The 15,582-nt window shown below is 41.7% G+C and overlaps 1 protein-coding gene across 2 annotated transcripts in view; it reads left to right on the forward strand.

Annotated features, from left to right (window-relative positions):
- Nucleotides 1-15,165, forward strand: part of zgc:171844 (uncharacterized protein LOC100151763 homolog) — a 68,680-nt gene extending 53,515 nt beyond the window's left edge. For both annotated transcript variants that reach the window (XM_020531390.2, XM_048610999.1), the window contains exon 6: nt 15,047-15,165. In XM_020531390.2, the coding sequence (XP_020386979.2) occupies nt 15,047-15,165 (119 nt within the window). The remainder of the gene's footprint in view (nt 1-15,046) is intronic.
- Nucleotides 15,166-15,582: the final 417 nt, after the last annotated feature.

Genomic DNA, 15,582 nt, shown 5'->3' on the forward strand with positions numbered 1-15,582 from the left:
TAATCAGAGATACTTACACAGTATTGGAGGTCACCTATGAAGATTCATATGGGATAGCTGAACAGAATGCAAATCCACTCCTTAAATGAATCATAGAATCCCTACAGTCTGCAAACAGGCCATTCAGCCCAACACCACTCCTCCAAAGAGCATCCCACCCAAATCCATCCCCCTTTCCTATATTTCCCATGGATACCACATCTAACCGACACTTCCCTGGGCCCTACAGGACAATTTAGCATGGCCTATCCATCTAACTTGCACATTTTTGGACTGTGGGAGGAAACCAGGGCACCCAGATAAGGGGAGAATATGCAAACTCCACACAGACAGTTGCCTGAGGGTAGAATCAAACTTGGGTCCCTGACACTTTGAGGCAGCAGTGCTAACCACTGAGCCATCATGCTGCCCCACGCTTAGGTAGTGTACAATGAACACCTGAAAATACACTGTGATTCTGTATGCTGGGTCAACACACTATGCTTTCAATATAGGGAACATGGACAAATGAACGTACATAAAATAGGGGCAGAAGTAGACCATTTGGCCCCTCAAGCCTGTTTCACCATTCAATAAGATCATGCCTGATCTGTCTGTGTTTTGAGTTTCACATTCCCGCCGAACCAGACATTGTTGGATTTCCTGGCCTAACAAGAATCTGTCTACCTTTGCCTTAAGAGCATTCAATGGCTTCACCTCCACTGCCTTCTAAGGCACAGAGTTCCAAAGTGGAACAATTTTGAGAGAAAAATAATTCTTCTCATTTCTGTCCAAAATGTGTGAACCCTAATTTTTAAACAGTGTCTCCTTGTTCTGGACTGATCCACAAGAGGAAACATTCTTTACTTCAATCACGGCACCCTCTCCTTTGGAAAGAAGCCCAGCCTATCCATCCTATCGTTGTAAGACAACCCACTCATTTCAGGTAACAATTTAGTAAACCTCATTTCAACTGTCCCCAGTGGATTTACAGCCTTTACTAAGTTAAAAGACCAAACTGTGTACAATATTTGAGATGTGGCCTCACCGATGCTCTGTATAACTGAAGTGTGAAGTCTTACTTTATGTTCAATCTCTTTCATAATAAAAGATATCATCCCATTGACCTTGAGGATTTAATCTCAGGAAGGAGGCTGGTTTCCCATCAGACCATCCTTGTAAGGCTCAAGCTGCCTTCTAAAGTCAAGGTCCTTTCCCTCCTTTTCTTAACTAGCAGGAGAAAATGTGATGTGTGACTTAGAGGTAGTGGTTGCACTCACATCTGTCTGGTGCCCTTATCACTCTCAGTGGTAGAGGCACAAGTTTAGAGGCAGCAATGAAGAAGCCTTGGTAAATTGCTGCAGTGCCCCTTGTCAGTAGTCCACACCGCAGGTATGTTGCATTGGTGGTGGAGGCAGTGAATGTTATTGGATGGGATGCAATGTGGGCTGTTATGTGAATGGTGTTGAGCTTCTTGAGTATCGTTTGGAGCCATACTAATGGATGGGTCAGGAGTATTCCTTCACACTTCTGACTTATGTGTTGTAAATGATAGATAGGCTTCGGGAAAAGATTCCTGATTTTGCCTGAAGTTGATGCTCTATCCAGTAAGCAGAAAACAATTGGGCCTGTTTTCTTGCCAAATTCGTAAAACTAAAGGAGTGTGTCCCTTAGTGCCATCAACTGAATGGGACCTGGCAACTGAAGAGTTGGCAGCAGTGGCACAGTGTAAAATATCTTAATTCACACATTTGCCAGGAAAACTGGAGAATTAACAGTTTGTGATTATGAGTTTTATTTGTGTTTGAACTGTCTGATCAATGCTTCCAGAGCAACTGGGAAAAATGTAAGGCTTTGGAAAGTGGAGCTTGTTTCAAGTCAGCATTTCTGTTCATGCTGTCAGAGTGGAGAAATGTTCAAGCAGCATTTAAATCATCACCTGTATCCACCCTTTAAAATCCTGATCTGTCCTCTAGATTTTCAAGATTTTAAAATGCAATCTGCTCAATACTTTCTGCTCCTTCCCCAGCACAATGAATATTAAATTAGTAAACTTACACCCACAGTTCTTGCAAACTCATCCAGATCATCAATGAATAATGTTCTGGATACACTAATGAAAACACACAATTAAATTGCCATTAATTCTGCAGTACCGAGCTCACAAAGTTGACAAAACCAACAAATATAAAAAGCCCGGTTTCCATTCAGTGACGGTGAGAGAGTCATTTAATTTTCCCGTCTGCTATTGCCTTGTACTGGTGGCTCTGCAAACTTGTTCAATCAGTTCAGTCCATCAATATAAAAACAGAAAATGCTGGAAGCACTCAGCAGGGTCAGGCAGCACCAGTGGAGAGAAGAACAAAGAGTTCTGAAACTTTGCTTCTGCTTCAGTACATGAATGAATAAAAAATAATCAGTTAATTGGATTCCACAACAGGATTCTAATTATTCATTCTTTCTTTTGCATGTTCTCTAGCATTGGAGACCAATGTTGAAAATAAATACAAGTGTAGAAGGTTAGGTATTTCTGAAGCTGCATTAAGTAAGCCGGAGTTAAGCAGATGTATATACAAGCAGGAGAGCAATGCACAGACTTTGGACTCTACTTCAGTTAACTATTCCCTACTCATATCTCTAACTGTGTAGCTGATAATGTCTTGTGGAATCTACCTACACCTTTTTATATCCTCCTTACAAGAGAGGAACAAAAATGCAATACACTCCCAAAACACAAGACAAATAAAAGAAGCTCATTAAGATTGCCTGCAAAGTTATCTGATTGGATGCCATGCATACACTGCATAATACTTAGAATCCTGTGAAGCAACTCACTACAGAAATGTTACAAAAACTGCAGGTGAAGTCAATTTTTTGGATGATGTCTCACAAATTGTTTTTGCGACCTTTGGAGATTTGGAAGAATTATGCTGCCAAGCCTACTGATCCTGAACCGACAAATCGAGAGGTTGTAGCAGCTGTGTTTAGATGAATTAAGATGGATGGTAATAAGGATTGGCATGGAATGGAACTTAATTCCCTCTTGATGCCACGGCTGATTGTTGTGCGCTATCTTGTCTCTGAGTAGGAAGTGGAGTTGATTACTGAGATCGTACCCAACTGAGAAAAGGTGCTTGAATTTGGAACAATTAATGGCATCTTGGCATTTTGAAATCCAAACAGAGTAACATTACATTTCAAAATGATGTAATTTTTAACATTAGCCAACTGCTTCAGTTTTCCTTTTTAAATTCTTTACCTTTGTCTTAAAATGTTATAAAGCAGTCTGTTCTACCGGACATGTGAAATTTATTTAAATTATCAATTTCTCAAATGTGACAATTAGTTATGTGAAACAATTAAGGGTACTGTCGTGGATTTCCCGTTCGTTAAAATCATTTTTCACCCTCATTGCATCAATTAAAACTTGACAACAATTTTTATCTACATGGCACCATTCATGAATGTGAGAAAGAGGAATTGTGTAAGGATTGACTGTAGGCATCAGTTCAAAGGATTCTGTTAGAAGTACAGCAATAGTAAAAGGATGGTAAAAGGAGGAGTAGGGCTGATTAAAGATGAAAAAGGGCATTTACATGGCATTAATGAATACTTTGCACCTGTATATACTCACGAGGCAGATGCTGCCCCATCTGTGATCTCAGAGGAGAAAACTCAGTCACTTGAAGGTGTTAAAGTTATAGAGTCATCGAGTCATTGAGTCCTACAGCATGGAGACAGGCCCTTTGGCCCAAACAGGTCCAAGCCAACCAAAATGTCCATCCATGTTAATCCAATTTCCCTGCACTTGGCCCATATCCTTTTAACCCTTTCCTATAAGGTTTTGGAGTAGATTTGTAGCTCAGGTTGTGGGTGTTGAGGTTGGTTGGCTCGCTGAGCTGGTTTGTTGACACACTCATCACACTACCCTACATCAGGAACACATCGGAACTAACCACAAGACTCCTACGACCGCTGGGCATCAGAGTGGCGCACAAGCCCACATCAACCCTACGACAACTATTCACCCGAACTAAAGACCCACTCCCCACCATGGACAGGACCAATGTCATCTATAAGATTGCCTGCAGAGACTGTGAGTAACACTACATCAGACAAACAGGAAGGAAACTAACAACAAGGGTACACGAACACCAACTGGCTACAAAAAGACATGACCAATACTCACTCATCTCAATCCACATGGATAAGGAGAACCACCAATTCAACTGGGACAACACCAAAATCCTGGGACAAGCTAAGCAGAGACAGGCATGGGAATTCCTAGAAGACTGGCACTCCACGAAGAAAGCCATTAATAAACACATAGAACTCGACCCCATATACACTCCACTACGAAGGAAAACCGGAAGTGAGGCAATCCAGTTCAACGGACTCCAGAGTTTAAAAACCAGGTGGGAAAACACACCGACACTTCATCAGAGGTTGCACTGATGATGTTATCAAGCAGGGTAATGAAACATCTGCGGAGCAACAAACCAGCTCGGCGAGTCAAGCAACCTCAAAACCCTTTCCTATCCATGTATTCATCCAAATGCCTTTTAAATGTTGTTAATGTACCCGCCTCAACCACTTCTGCTGGCAGCTCATTCCACATGTGTACTGCCCTCTGTGTAAAAATGTTGCCCCTCAGGTTCCCATTTATTCTTTCCCCTCTTACCTTAAACTGATGCCCTCTAGTCCTCAATTCCCCAACCCCGGAAAAAAGACTGAGTGCATTCACCCTACCCTTGCCTCTCATGATCTTACACACTTTTACACCCCCCCCTCAGTCTCCTATGCTCTAAAGAAAAAAGTCCCAGTTTGTCCAACCTTTCCCTATAACTCAGTCCCTTGAGTCCTGGCAACATCCTTGTAAATTTCTTCTGCACTCTTTCCAGTTTAATAACATCCTTCCTATAGCAAGGTGACCAAAAGTGAACACAATACTCCAAATGCGGCCTCACCAACGTCCTGTACAAGTGCAACATAACTTCCCAACCTCTGTACTCAATGTCCTGACTGATAAAGGTCAGTGTGTCAAACTCCTTCTTCACTGCCCTGTCTACCTGTGACCCCACTTTCAGAGAACCCGTGCACCTGAACTCCAAGGTCCCTCTGTTCCACTACACTACTTAAGGCCCGACCGTTCCCATGAAACTCCTACCTTGATGTGACTTTCCAAAGTGCAACACCTCACACTTAATTATATTAAACTTCGTTTGCCATTTCTCGGCCCACTTCCCCAGCTGATCAAGATCCTGCTGCAATTTCTGATAACCTTCCTCACTGTCTACTCCCACCTATTTTAATGTTATCCGCAAACTTGTTAATCATGCCTTGGACATTCTCAACCAAATCATCGATATAGATAACAAACAGCAATGGGCCCAGCACCAACCTCTGAGGCACTAGGGACAAGCCTGTCGTCCAACAAGCATCCTTCCACTATGACTCTCTGCTTCCTACCATGAAGCCAATTGTGTATCCAATTTGCCAGTTCTCCCTGGATTCTATGTGATCTAATCTTCCAGAGCAGCCTCCCATGTGGAACCTTATCAAAGGCCTTACTGAAATGCATATAGACTACATCTACTGCCGTGCCCTCATCAACCTTCCTGGTCACTTCATCAAAAAACTCTAACAAATTTGTGAGGCATGATCTCCCACCCACAAAGCCATGCTGACTATTCCTAATCAAACCCTGTCTTTCCAAATGCATGTATGTCTTATCCCTCAGAATCTTCTCAAGTAACTTACCTATCACAGATGTTAAGCCTACTGGTGAATAGTTCCCAGGTTTTCCTTTGCAGCCCTTCTTGAATAAGGGCACAACATTTGCTACCCTCCAGTCTTCCGGGAACTCACACGTTGCTAACGATGATGTAAATATATCAGCCATGGACCCCACAATTTCTTCTCTAGCCTCTTGCAGGGTTCTTGGATTTATCTGGTCAAGACCAGGAGATTTATCCACCATTTAAAGTTGATAAGGAGGAGGATTTGGATAAGCTGTCGATAATTAAATCCAATAAGGCACTGGACGAGATGAGATGTATCCCATGATATTGAATGAAATGAGAACAGAAATTGCAGAAGCACTGGCAATTAACTTTAAATCTTCCCTGGATTCAAGAGTGTGTCAGAGGAGTGGACAATTGCAAACATTACACCCTTGGCTGAGGGGCGACCTGATAGAAGTATGTAAAATTATGAAAGGAATGGATGGGGTAGATAGTCTGAGTCTTTTTCCCAGGGTGGAAATGTCAGCTACTAGAGGGCATAGATTTAAGGTGAGAGGGGAAAGTTTAAAGGAGATGTGAGAAAAAAGTCTTTTTCACAGAGGGCAGTAGATGCCTGGAATGCGCTGCCAAAGGAGGTGGTAGAAGCAGATATGATTGCAATATTTAAGAGGCTTTTAGACAAATAAATGAACAGGCAGCGAATAGAAGGATATGGACCATTTGCAGGCAGATGGGATTAAGTTTAGAATGGCATCATGTTTGGCACAGACATTGTGGGCCATAGGGCCTGTTCCTGTGCTGTACTGTTCCATGTTCATGTATATGGCACAATTCAAGATGTGAAAGAGAGAGGAATGACCAATTCTAAGGATTCCATTAACAGTGGGAAGAAATGTGGTGGTATTGGTGGGTAGACTCAGCAAGAGAGTCCCTGCATGCTAGAGGCTGAGGATTATTTCAAGGCTTTATTTGCAACACTTTTGTGACGGCTGCTCTAAGTATTCTAAGATGAGTGTAAATTCCTTCCAATTGTTGAACCTGATCTGGGGATAATTTTCTTGCCATTATTTGGAACTCACTATTGACGTGTGTACTTTCAGTCTGGAACTCTGAGATCTGCAGCAGTGTCGGGTAAACCTGCAAAACATTTGTCCATTAGTATTTACTGTCTGTAATTGCCGCAGTTGTGTTTCTGATTGCTTTTAGTTTGAAGCTAACCTTTTTGGTGGTGATGTTAAAACAATGCTCAATGATGCTTGGTGACACCGTTGTGCTTTTAGAGTGCGTTGTATAGCTCAATTTGTTCAACTGGGTCAAGTGTAAATGATCAATATATATTCAATTTTGCTTCGGAGTACTACTCTAAATTTAGATCCAAAATAGGAGCACTTTTTATTTCAGCTTCTCAGCCAGCTTTAGTTTCATGCTGTAATTTCCAGTTCACAGCTGTTAGCTTCTTCAGAGAAGAAGACAGGTGAATATGAGAATGCTATTTCTGATTCTAGCTCAGTGATGTATTTAACTGAGAGATATTGGGTTGAATTTTCTCATTTTCTCTTGTATTATCACTGTGAAAGTAAAGTGGGATTATGATAAAGATTGACAGCCAGCACAAAGGGAAACCCCAACGTCTTCTGTAAGTACACCAACAGTAAAAAGGGTGGCTAAAGGAGGGATAGGACTGCTTAGGGACCAAGAATAGCATTTGCACTGCAGGCATAACTGAGGTATTAAATGAATACTTTGCATCTGTGTTTACCCATGATGCAGTTGCTGCCCAGTCTGTGGTGACAGAGAAGGAAACTCAATCACTGGATGGGTTTAAAGTTAATAAGGGAGTGGTATTGAATAAGCTGTGAGTATTTAAATTGGATAAGGCACTGCACTGGGTGAGATCTGTCCTAGGATATTGAAGGAAATTACAGAGGCACTGGCAATTAACTTTAAATCTTCCCTGAATTCAAGGGCGTGTCAGAGAAGTGGACAATTGCAAACGTTACACCCTTGTTCATAAATGGTTGTAAAGTTGGTCCAGCAATTACAGACTAGTCAGTTTAACTTCTGTGGTGGTGAAACTTCCAGAAACAATTATTCAGGATAGATTAATAGTTACATGGAAAAATGTGGATTGATTTGGGAGAGTCAGCACAGATTTGTTCTGGGAATATCACGTCAAACTAATTTTCTGGAGATTTTTGAAGAGACAACTGAAAGGGTTGATGAAGGGAGGGATGTTGATGTGGAATGCAGTTCCAAAAGATGTTTAATACACTGCCATGCAACAGACTGGTGAGGAAAGCTTTAGAATAATAGGGACAGTACCAATGTGGTAACTGAAATAACTCCCCAAAGACTGGTATCCCATCACCAAGTCACCCTTCATTTACACACAGAGAGTCCTTGACACTTATCCAGCTCCCTCAGAGTGAGCAGAATCACTAACACTCCCTGTTGATATCTGTCAGCCGGGGCTCCCTGATTGAACCAGATTAACAACCCAATCAGAGAACTCATATTCTATGAGGTCCACCTGGCTGACATCGTTACAATCACTACATCCCTCCCCCTCAGGGTCTGAGGACTTAGGCCAGTCCTTTTTTTTGTAGCTCCTCTCACTGTGTTTTAGCATTGGGTCAGATTCCTCCAACTCTGCCTCTGATCCAAGTGGCTGTGTAACGCACAGTAGTTTGCCTCTTGCAATGGAATGTCTCGGAAGAAATTCATTCCCTTCTTCAGGCAGCAAAGGCATTGAGGCAGTGACATCTGGCATGTCTATTTCTGATTCTGAAGTATCTTCAATGCTTGATGGTCAGGGAGAACGCACGTGTTCTGGAACATTCAGAAAAGCAGTCAAGGAGCCGGGCACATTTCCCTCCCACACTGTTTACGAGTTTGCAACATTCATATGATTCGCGTGCTTGTTCAGGACCATCACACTGTTATATGTCACTAGACCCCACCTTGTGTCGACCATGCCTCTTACCCATGCAGCACCAATCCCATGGTTCCTACACCAAATTTCGACCCTTGAAGTAAACGTTCTCTCTCATTTAGCAGAGTCTTGTGTCCGGTAATGGCGTTCCTGATGCTGTTTCACCCTCCTCCCAGGTCTGGGAAGATCAGATTTAACCTGATGTGGAGTCTTCTCCCCATTTGTGACTCTGCTGGAGCTATCCCTGAAGTTGCATGAGGGCTGTTCCTATAATCAAATGGGAACTAAACAGTTTGGTACCTAGTGAAGCTGTAGGCTGTTTCTAACTGCAATTGCAAGTACGCATAGCGCATGACCAGCTCCTTGAAGGACAGCACCCCCCATCGCTGCCCTGTGTATAAATCCTTCATGTGAGGGATTGGGTATTTAGCCAGCTGCGAAAAGTGTTTTACTGTTTGTTTAAAATCCTGACAAAGGCAAATTGTCATGTTGGTCTTCGCAATCGGTCTGACTGCTACTGCCCATGCCACACACTGGACTGCTTTGATATTTCCTTCGCTTTCCAGCTTTCTGATTTCTATCTCTACTTTTGCCCGTAAGGTTAATGGCACTGGGTAGGCCTTGTGGAATCATGGAATTGCTTTCTGGTCAGCATGCAAGGTGGCCTCGGCTCCTTTGATAGACCCTAGACCTTCCTGAAAAACTTTTGAGTATTGAATTAGGACTTCACTCAGGCAGCCATTTTCTAATTGAAAAACGTTGAACCAATCCAGATGAATCTTTCTCAATCGATTTCACCTCATCGGGCTCGGGCCCGAGCCTTTTACTACAATCTGTGGTAATTGAACCAGCTGCTTCTCATAAGAGACCGAAACCAAAGTTGTACCCTTAATCTGTAAAGGTTCCCCAGTGTAGGTTCGCAGTTAACCAAGGTCTTGTGCAAACTTAAGTGTTGGAGTCAAGAGCGAATTTTGGTAAAGACTGGTTCTGTGATCACTGAAAAGGCTGTGCTGGTATTGGCCTCCATTAGAACTGGTGACCATTTAACTTGACGTTTATTTTGATTGGTTCTGATTTGGATGTTGCTAAGCGATTTAACTGTTCCAAACCAAATGTCGGCAGACTTTCCAGGATGTGCACTCTCCTGGATACTGGCTATGAGTTCTCTTACTCAGTTTTGGTCTAGTGGGGCCCTTTTGCTCTCTCAAGTCCACATACTGGCAGCAACTACATTGGCTTGCTGGCCCGGATCCTGAAGAAAATTTTAATCATTTGGCCGAGGCTTGGCTTTGGTTTGGGGTTTTGCCGTGGGCTGATCTAAGAGTCCCTCTGTTCAGGATATGTCCTGAGTGTGGCTATGCAATTGCCTCCACTCAGAGTAGTGTCCTCCAAGCTCAGTCAGACTGACGAGGCTGTCCACTTCCATCAGGATACCCTGCAAATCGCATGCTCCACTTGGCACATTTTTCAATGTTAAAGCCAGTTATAGTTCCTGTTTGAAGTCCAGTTTGGCTTCAGCTAGTCGATGCTTTTGCATGGTTACATCATTAATCTCACATACCAAACGGTCTGTCAGCATCTTATTAAGGGTTAAACCAAAGTCACATGCCTCTGCCAACCATCTTCACCTAGTAAAAAACCCCGATTCCGATTCCCTGGGTTCTCGAACTGCCAAGTAAAAACAATAGCGACTCAGTATAAGAGGAGGCATGGTGTCATAATATTCCATAACTAAATCCATCAACTCTTGAAAGGTTTTAGTATCTGGTGCCTCAGGGAAAGTTAAACTCCAGTAACTGTAAGCTTCGTTTCATTCAGTCTGATTTACTTGCTTACTTAGTGGGACTTGTTTTACACTAATGATGAAATGTGGCTTACCATGTGACATGGTTTATTATCATTGAAAAATCAGATAAAACATATACAACTTTACAAAACCAGTCTTTCCCTCTAAATACTGAGTAACCTTGCAGTTCTTAAATGTCTATGCCTACACACTAGTTTAAAGTCTGCTTTGGGAGTGCAAGATGTTAAAAATATATATGACCCCAATTACAGCTGGTCAAACTGGAGTTGGGGCTGTTTTTCCTGCTCCCCAGGTTCCTACTACTTGGTGCTGATGTTCTCTGGAGTGTCTATGAGACCCCTCTGATTTGAGTAGCTTCTTTTAACTAGTTATCCAGGTCATTTCCGAGTACAGTGGTTTAGCAGTAGTTTGATGTTACAATGTAATTAACATAATTTAAGTTGAATTTCTATCTCAGGACGGGTATTACAAAACACAGCTGTCTGAAAAATAGTTCTGCTGAAACTCAGTTCTATTGTTCCACCCGAAGCTTTGCAGGATTGTTTCAACAACAACCCATTCAATAGTCAATCAAGGTGAATGGCTTGCATCTCTGTCTGGCTTGATTCAATTTCACAGTGAATGCTGTGAGCTTTCTGGCTTAATATCTCAGTTTCACTGTCTCATTAACACCATTTCAATATAATCCATCAAGGTAAATCAGTTTGCATACCTATCTGTCTGGCCTGATCCACTTCCCAGCATGCTGTTCTGTTGGCCGGATTTCCCAGCATGCCATTCAGTTGACCAATATTGCTTTCAGTGTCCCAAAAGAGCTGTTATTTTATTTAAAAGGGACATTCCACTACCCACGTAACTGAAAAAACTCTGGGTCCATAAGCTGTCAGGAGAATTACCTATTGGTTTTCATCTGGCCCAATGTCACTTGCCTGGAAGAAATAATGCATTCTTTCCACACACTGGGCACAGTCTTCAACGGCAGGACCGAATGAGGTAAGCTTCCCAAAAAACAACACAATGCCAGAAATGCTTAGCCCAACCCAAAGACAACAGTTGCAAGCGAATTTCTTCTAGAATGTGCTTTTCTCTTGTTGCAACTGAATTAGCTTCACAGAGGCCGATATCCTGTCACCAAGTCACCCTTTATTTACACATGGAGAGTCCTTGACACTGATTCAGCTCCTTCAGACCCAGCTTTCAGTGTTTACAGAACCTCTGACACCTCAGGTGGCATGGTGGCACAGTGGTCAGCACTGCTGCCTCACAGCTTCAGGGACCTGGGTTTGATTTCAGCCTCAGGCAACTGCCTGTGTGGAATTTGTACATTCTCCCCATGTCTGTGCAGGTTTCTTCTGGGTGCTTCAGTTTCCTCCCTCAGACCAAAGACGTACAGGTTGGGTGGATCGCCCATAGTATCCAAGGATGTATAGGCTAGGTCGATTAGCCATAGGGGGTGGGTCTGGGTGGGCTACTCTTTGGAGGGGTTGGTGTGAACTTGATGGGCTGAATGGCCTGCTTCCACACTGTAGGGATTCTATGATATCCTGATAGCCAGACGTCCCTAATTGGACCAAGTTAATAGCCCAATCAGGGAACTCATATTCTATGGGATCCACCAAGCTGACCTCATTACAATCACTATGATAATAAAATTGCCCAATTGGTAGGAAAGAGAGAGTAATGGTCAATGGATATTTTTCAGGCTGGAGGAAAATTTTAAGTGGAGTTCCTCAGGGGGCAGTATTGAGACCCTTGGATTTTAAGTTCTTACTATTAACAACCTGGCATTTCTGTCAGACATTTGAGACATAATCTAAATGAAATTTTGTAATACTTTGCATCTCATTCTATTGGACTTTATTAGCTATGTTGGACTTGAGAAAACATTCTTCAGATTAGAGAAGAGGTTACTTGTGAAACCTTTCAATGTTTGATTTTGATTGGAAAATTATAGTGTTCCAAATCTAGTAGCCTCATGACCATACAGTCATAGAGCCATTGAACTGTACCACATGGAAACAAACCTATTGGTCCAATTCGTCCATGCCAATCAGATATCCTAAGTTCATCTAGACCTATTTGCCAGCATTTGGCCCATTTCCCTCTAAAACCTTCCTATTCGTATACCCATCCAGATACCTTTAAAATGTTGTCATTGTACCAGCCTCCACCACTTCTTCTAGCAGCTCATTCCACACACACACCACCCTCTGTGTGAAAAAGTTGCTCCTTAGGTCCCTGTTAAATCTTTCCCCTATCACCTTAGACCTATATGCCCTCTAGTTTTGGACTCCTCTACCTTGGGGAAAAAAAACCTTGGATATTCACCCTATCTGTGCCCGTCATGATTTTATAAGCCTCTATAAGGTCACCCCTCAGCCTCCAATGCTCCAGGGAAAATAGCCCCAGCCTATTCAGCCTCTCCCTATAGCTCAGAATCTCCAACCCTGGCAGCATTCTTGTAAATCTTTTCTGAACTCTTTCAAGTCTCACAACATCCTTCCTATTAGAAGGGAGACCAAGACTGAACACAATATTCCAATAGTGGCCGAACCAAAAACTGGGTTTGGAATTTTCTCAGACTGTGGAACTGAGTCCTGTACAATGGCTTTCTTTGTGACTTTCTTTGATTAATGTGATAAAAGATAATTAGTTTGTAGCTCACAGAACAGCAGAGCACCACAGGCCCTCATAACTGTTGTATAAGGGTTATAACTGTTTGAAGGAATTAATGTTCATGAGCTCTCCTGTTGATGTCACACACAGCCTATGGATCAAGACAGTGACTTCTCCATGTTGTTTTCATTGAGACAAAATGTATTGTATACAGCCTCTGAGAGTCTGAGTAATTATACTGAGTAATTATCCGAGTTGTAGTTATTGCTATTATGCAGTATACCAACTTGTTAGCTAAAAAAAGCCTCTTCTTTAAAGGCTGTATGATGGTATCCTCTATCTGATCATTAGACAAGATTTAGACAAAAATAGACAAAGGAGGATTGATGACAATGAACTACCTCAAACAGTACTTACTTCTGTTACAACCAAAGTTGGAGGTGTGTTTTGCCTGTCTCTAGACCTACCACTCCACTGATCACAACATAAGCTTAAGTGCTTTATCCAGTTACTGACATACTCAGTTATATACTTAGGTCTAGAATAAAAGAACCATCAATCAGGTTTCTTTAATGAAGACCAAAATTATTGTTTTATTTTGGAAAACATCACAGAGAAGTAAAGCTGATGAATGCATCATTTGAAATAGGGAGATATAAATAATTACACATCTAAATAACACAGATACAACATTCAAACACACACAGCCCAATTAAGAGGAAAAAAAAAACCTAGTCTGCAGAGATTAATTTAGAAAACAACATTTTGGCCAATAATTGTTAATGGGAATAATTATTGATGGGAAAAGGATAAGGTATGAAATGTTCAAGATGGCTTTCAGTCGGCACGTTGGCACACAAGAGACAGAGGTCACTAAATACAGGCAGTTGTCACTGAGACTTTTGTAAATGCAATTTGTTAGGAATTGTCAAAAATTCAATGCCTTTTCAGCAGAACAGCAAGCTCAGTTTTTCAGATCTCACACTGAAATTTTCAAAATGGTTTTCTCAGAAAGGCAGACACAGGCGGGTAGCCTTTCCCTGTCAGCAAGCTTTCTCCCAACTGAACTCCAGACAAAGTCCAAATAATTCTTAATTCCTGACAGAAATAAGCCCATGAATGTGTTTTCCAGTGAATTAGTCCAAGCAATTAGCTTAAGCCATGTAACCACCAAGAACTGTCTTTTTAAAAAGTGTTCCATTGCCGTTTTAGAGACCCTTTCTAAAAGAAACAGTTTGGGTGTCTCTCCAGCCTTTTCAAATCAATCAATATCCATAATGCTTTAACTATAAAAATACAGAACAAAACTTCATAAAACACTGGAACACACATTGGCAAAGGTGGCAGATACCAGAAGGTGCCCGTACTGGTAATCAGAGTAACACTACAATAACCATTTTGAGCAGAAACATTGAAAATTTATAAGTTTAATAGCACAGTTTTTTAAAAATTGACTTATCTAATACTACAGTGATTCTTGCAAGTAAGGAGTGCCTCAATTGGACTGCAATAACAGAGATAGAGAGAAACAGCTGACTTCAGAACTTCTTCCTTTGAAAGCAGCTAGAAATGTTGCAATTGGAATATTCCTGCTGGTGGAACAGGTCGCTTTGTGCCTTGAGAATGGAGGTGGCCAGAAGGAGACAGAGCAGGTCCTGAGGGTACACAAATCTCAATAACTCCATTTTCTGAAATCAGTTCAGAACAGTGTCTTCATTCTTGTGCTCACTCTGCCTTGGAAAAGGCACCTGGGAGAAAACAGCTTGGTTTTCAGACAGCTGGTTTTCAGTCTTTGAAACACTACTTGTACTTGTAGCTTGGATTTAATTGGAACTTTTCTCTGACTGTTTGGAACAGACTCCATTGTGTACTTATGTGAAAAAGGCAAGGTTAATTCTATGTATATGAACATTGCTATACAATGCTGTGTCACAACAGATCACTAATATTGTTGTTATCTCATGACAGATGCTATAAAGGAAAGAAAAATGACATCGAGAGCACAGCAGACATCAGCACCTTTTGTTGCAAAGACTGGGTTGACCCTGCTGAAGGAATGCTGTGGATTCACCTGCTCCATCATGTAAAAGTTAAAGAGTTTTAAGAAAACCCTAAATATTTTGGATCTCTGCAGCGGTGTTATCGAGATATAAATATTTCAGTGATAGCTTATTCTGCAACAGATGAATTAAAGATGTTCATATAAAGCTACATTCTACTCAAGTACAGCAATGTAATGTGTTTATGGGATTTGCAGTCAGTGACCTAGGAACAGGAGTACACTGTTCTGTCATTCAATTAGGTTATGGCTGACCTTTATTTCAACTCCCTTTTCTATCTTTACTCCTTGAGGCTCATATCAAATAAAAATCTGTCAGTCTGTCCTGGAAATTTCAGATGACCCAGCATCCTCAGAATTTCAGTTGAGAAAGCTTCAAAATTCTTTGCTGTTTGTGTGAAATGATCCTTTCTGATTTCCTTCCTATATGACCAAGTCCATTGTT

This window comes from Rhincodon typus, chromosome 23, assembly GCF_021869965.1.
Source record: "Rhincodon typus isolate 14 chromosome 23, sRhiTyp1.1, whole genome shotgun sequence".
Classification (NCBI taxonomy): Eukaryota; Metazoa; Chordata; class Chondrichthyes; order Orectolobiformes; family Rhincodontidae; genus Rhincodon; species Rhincodon typus.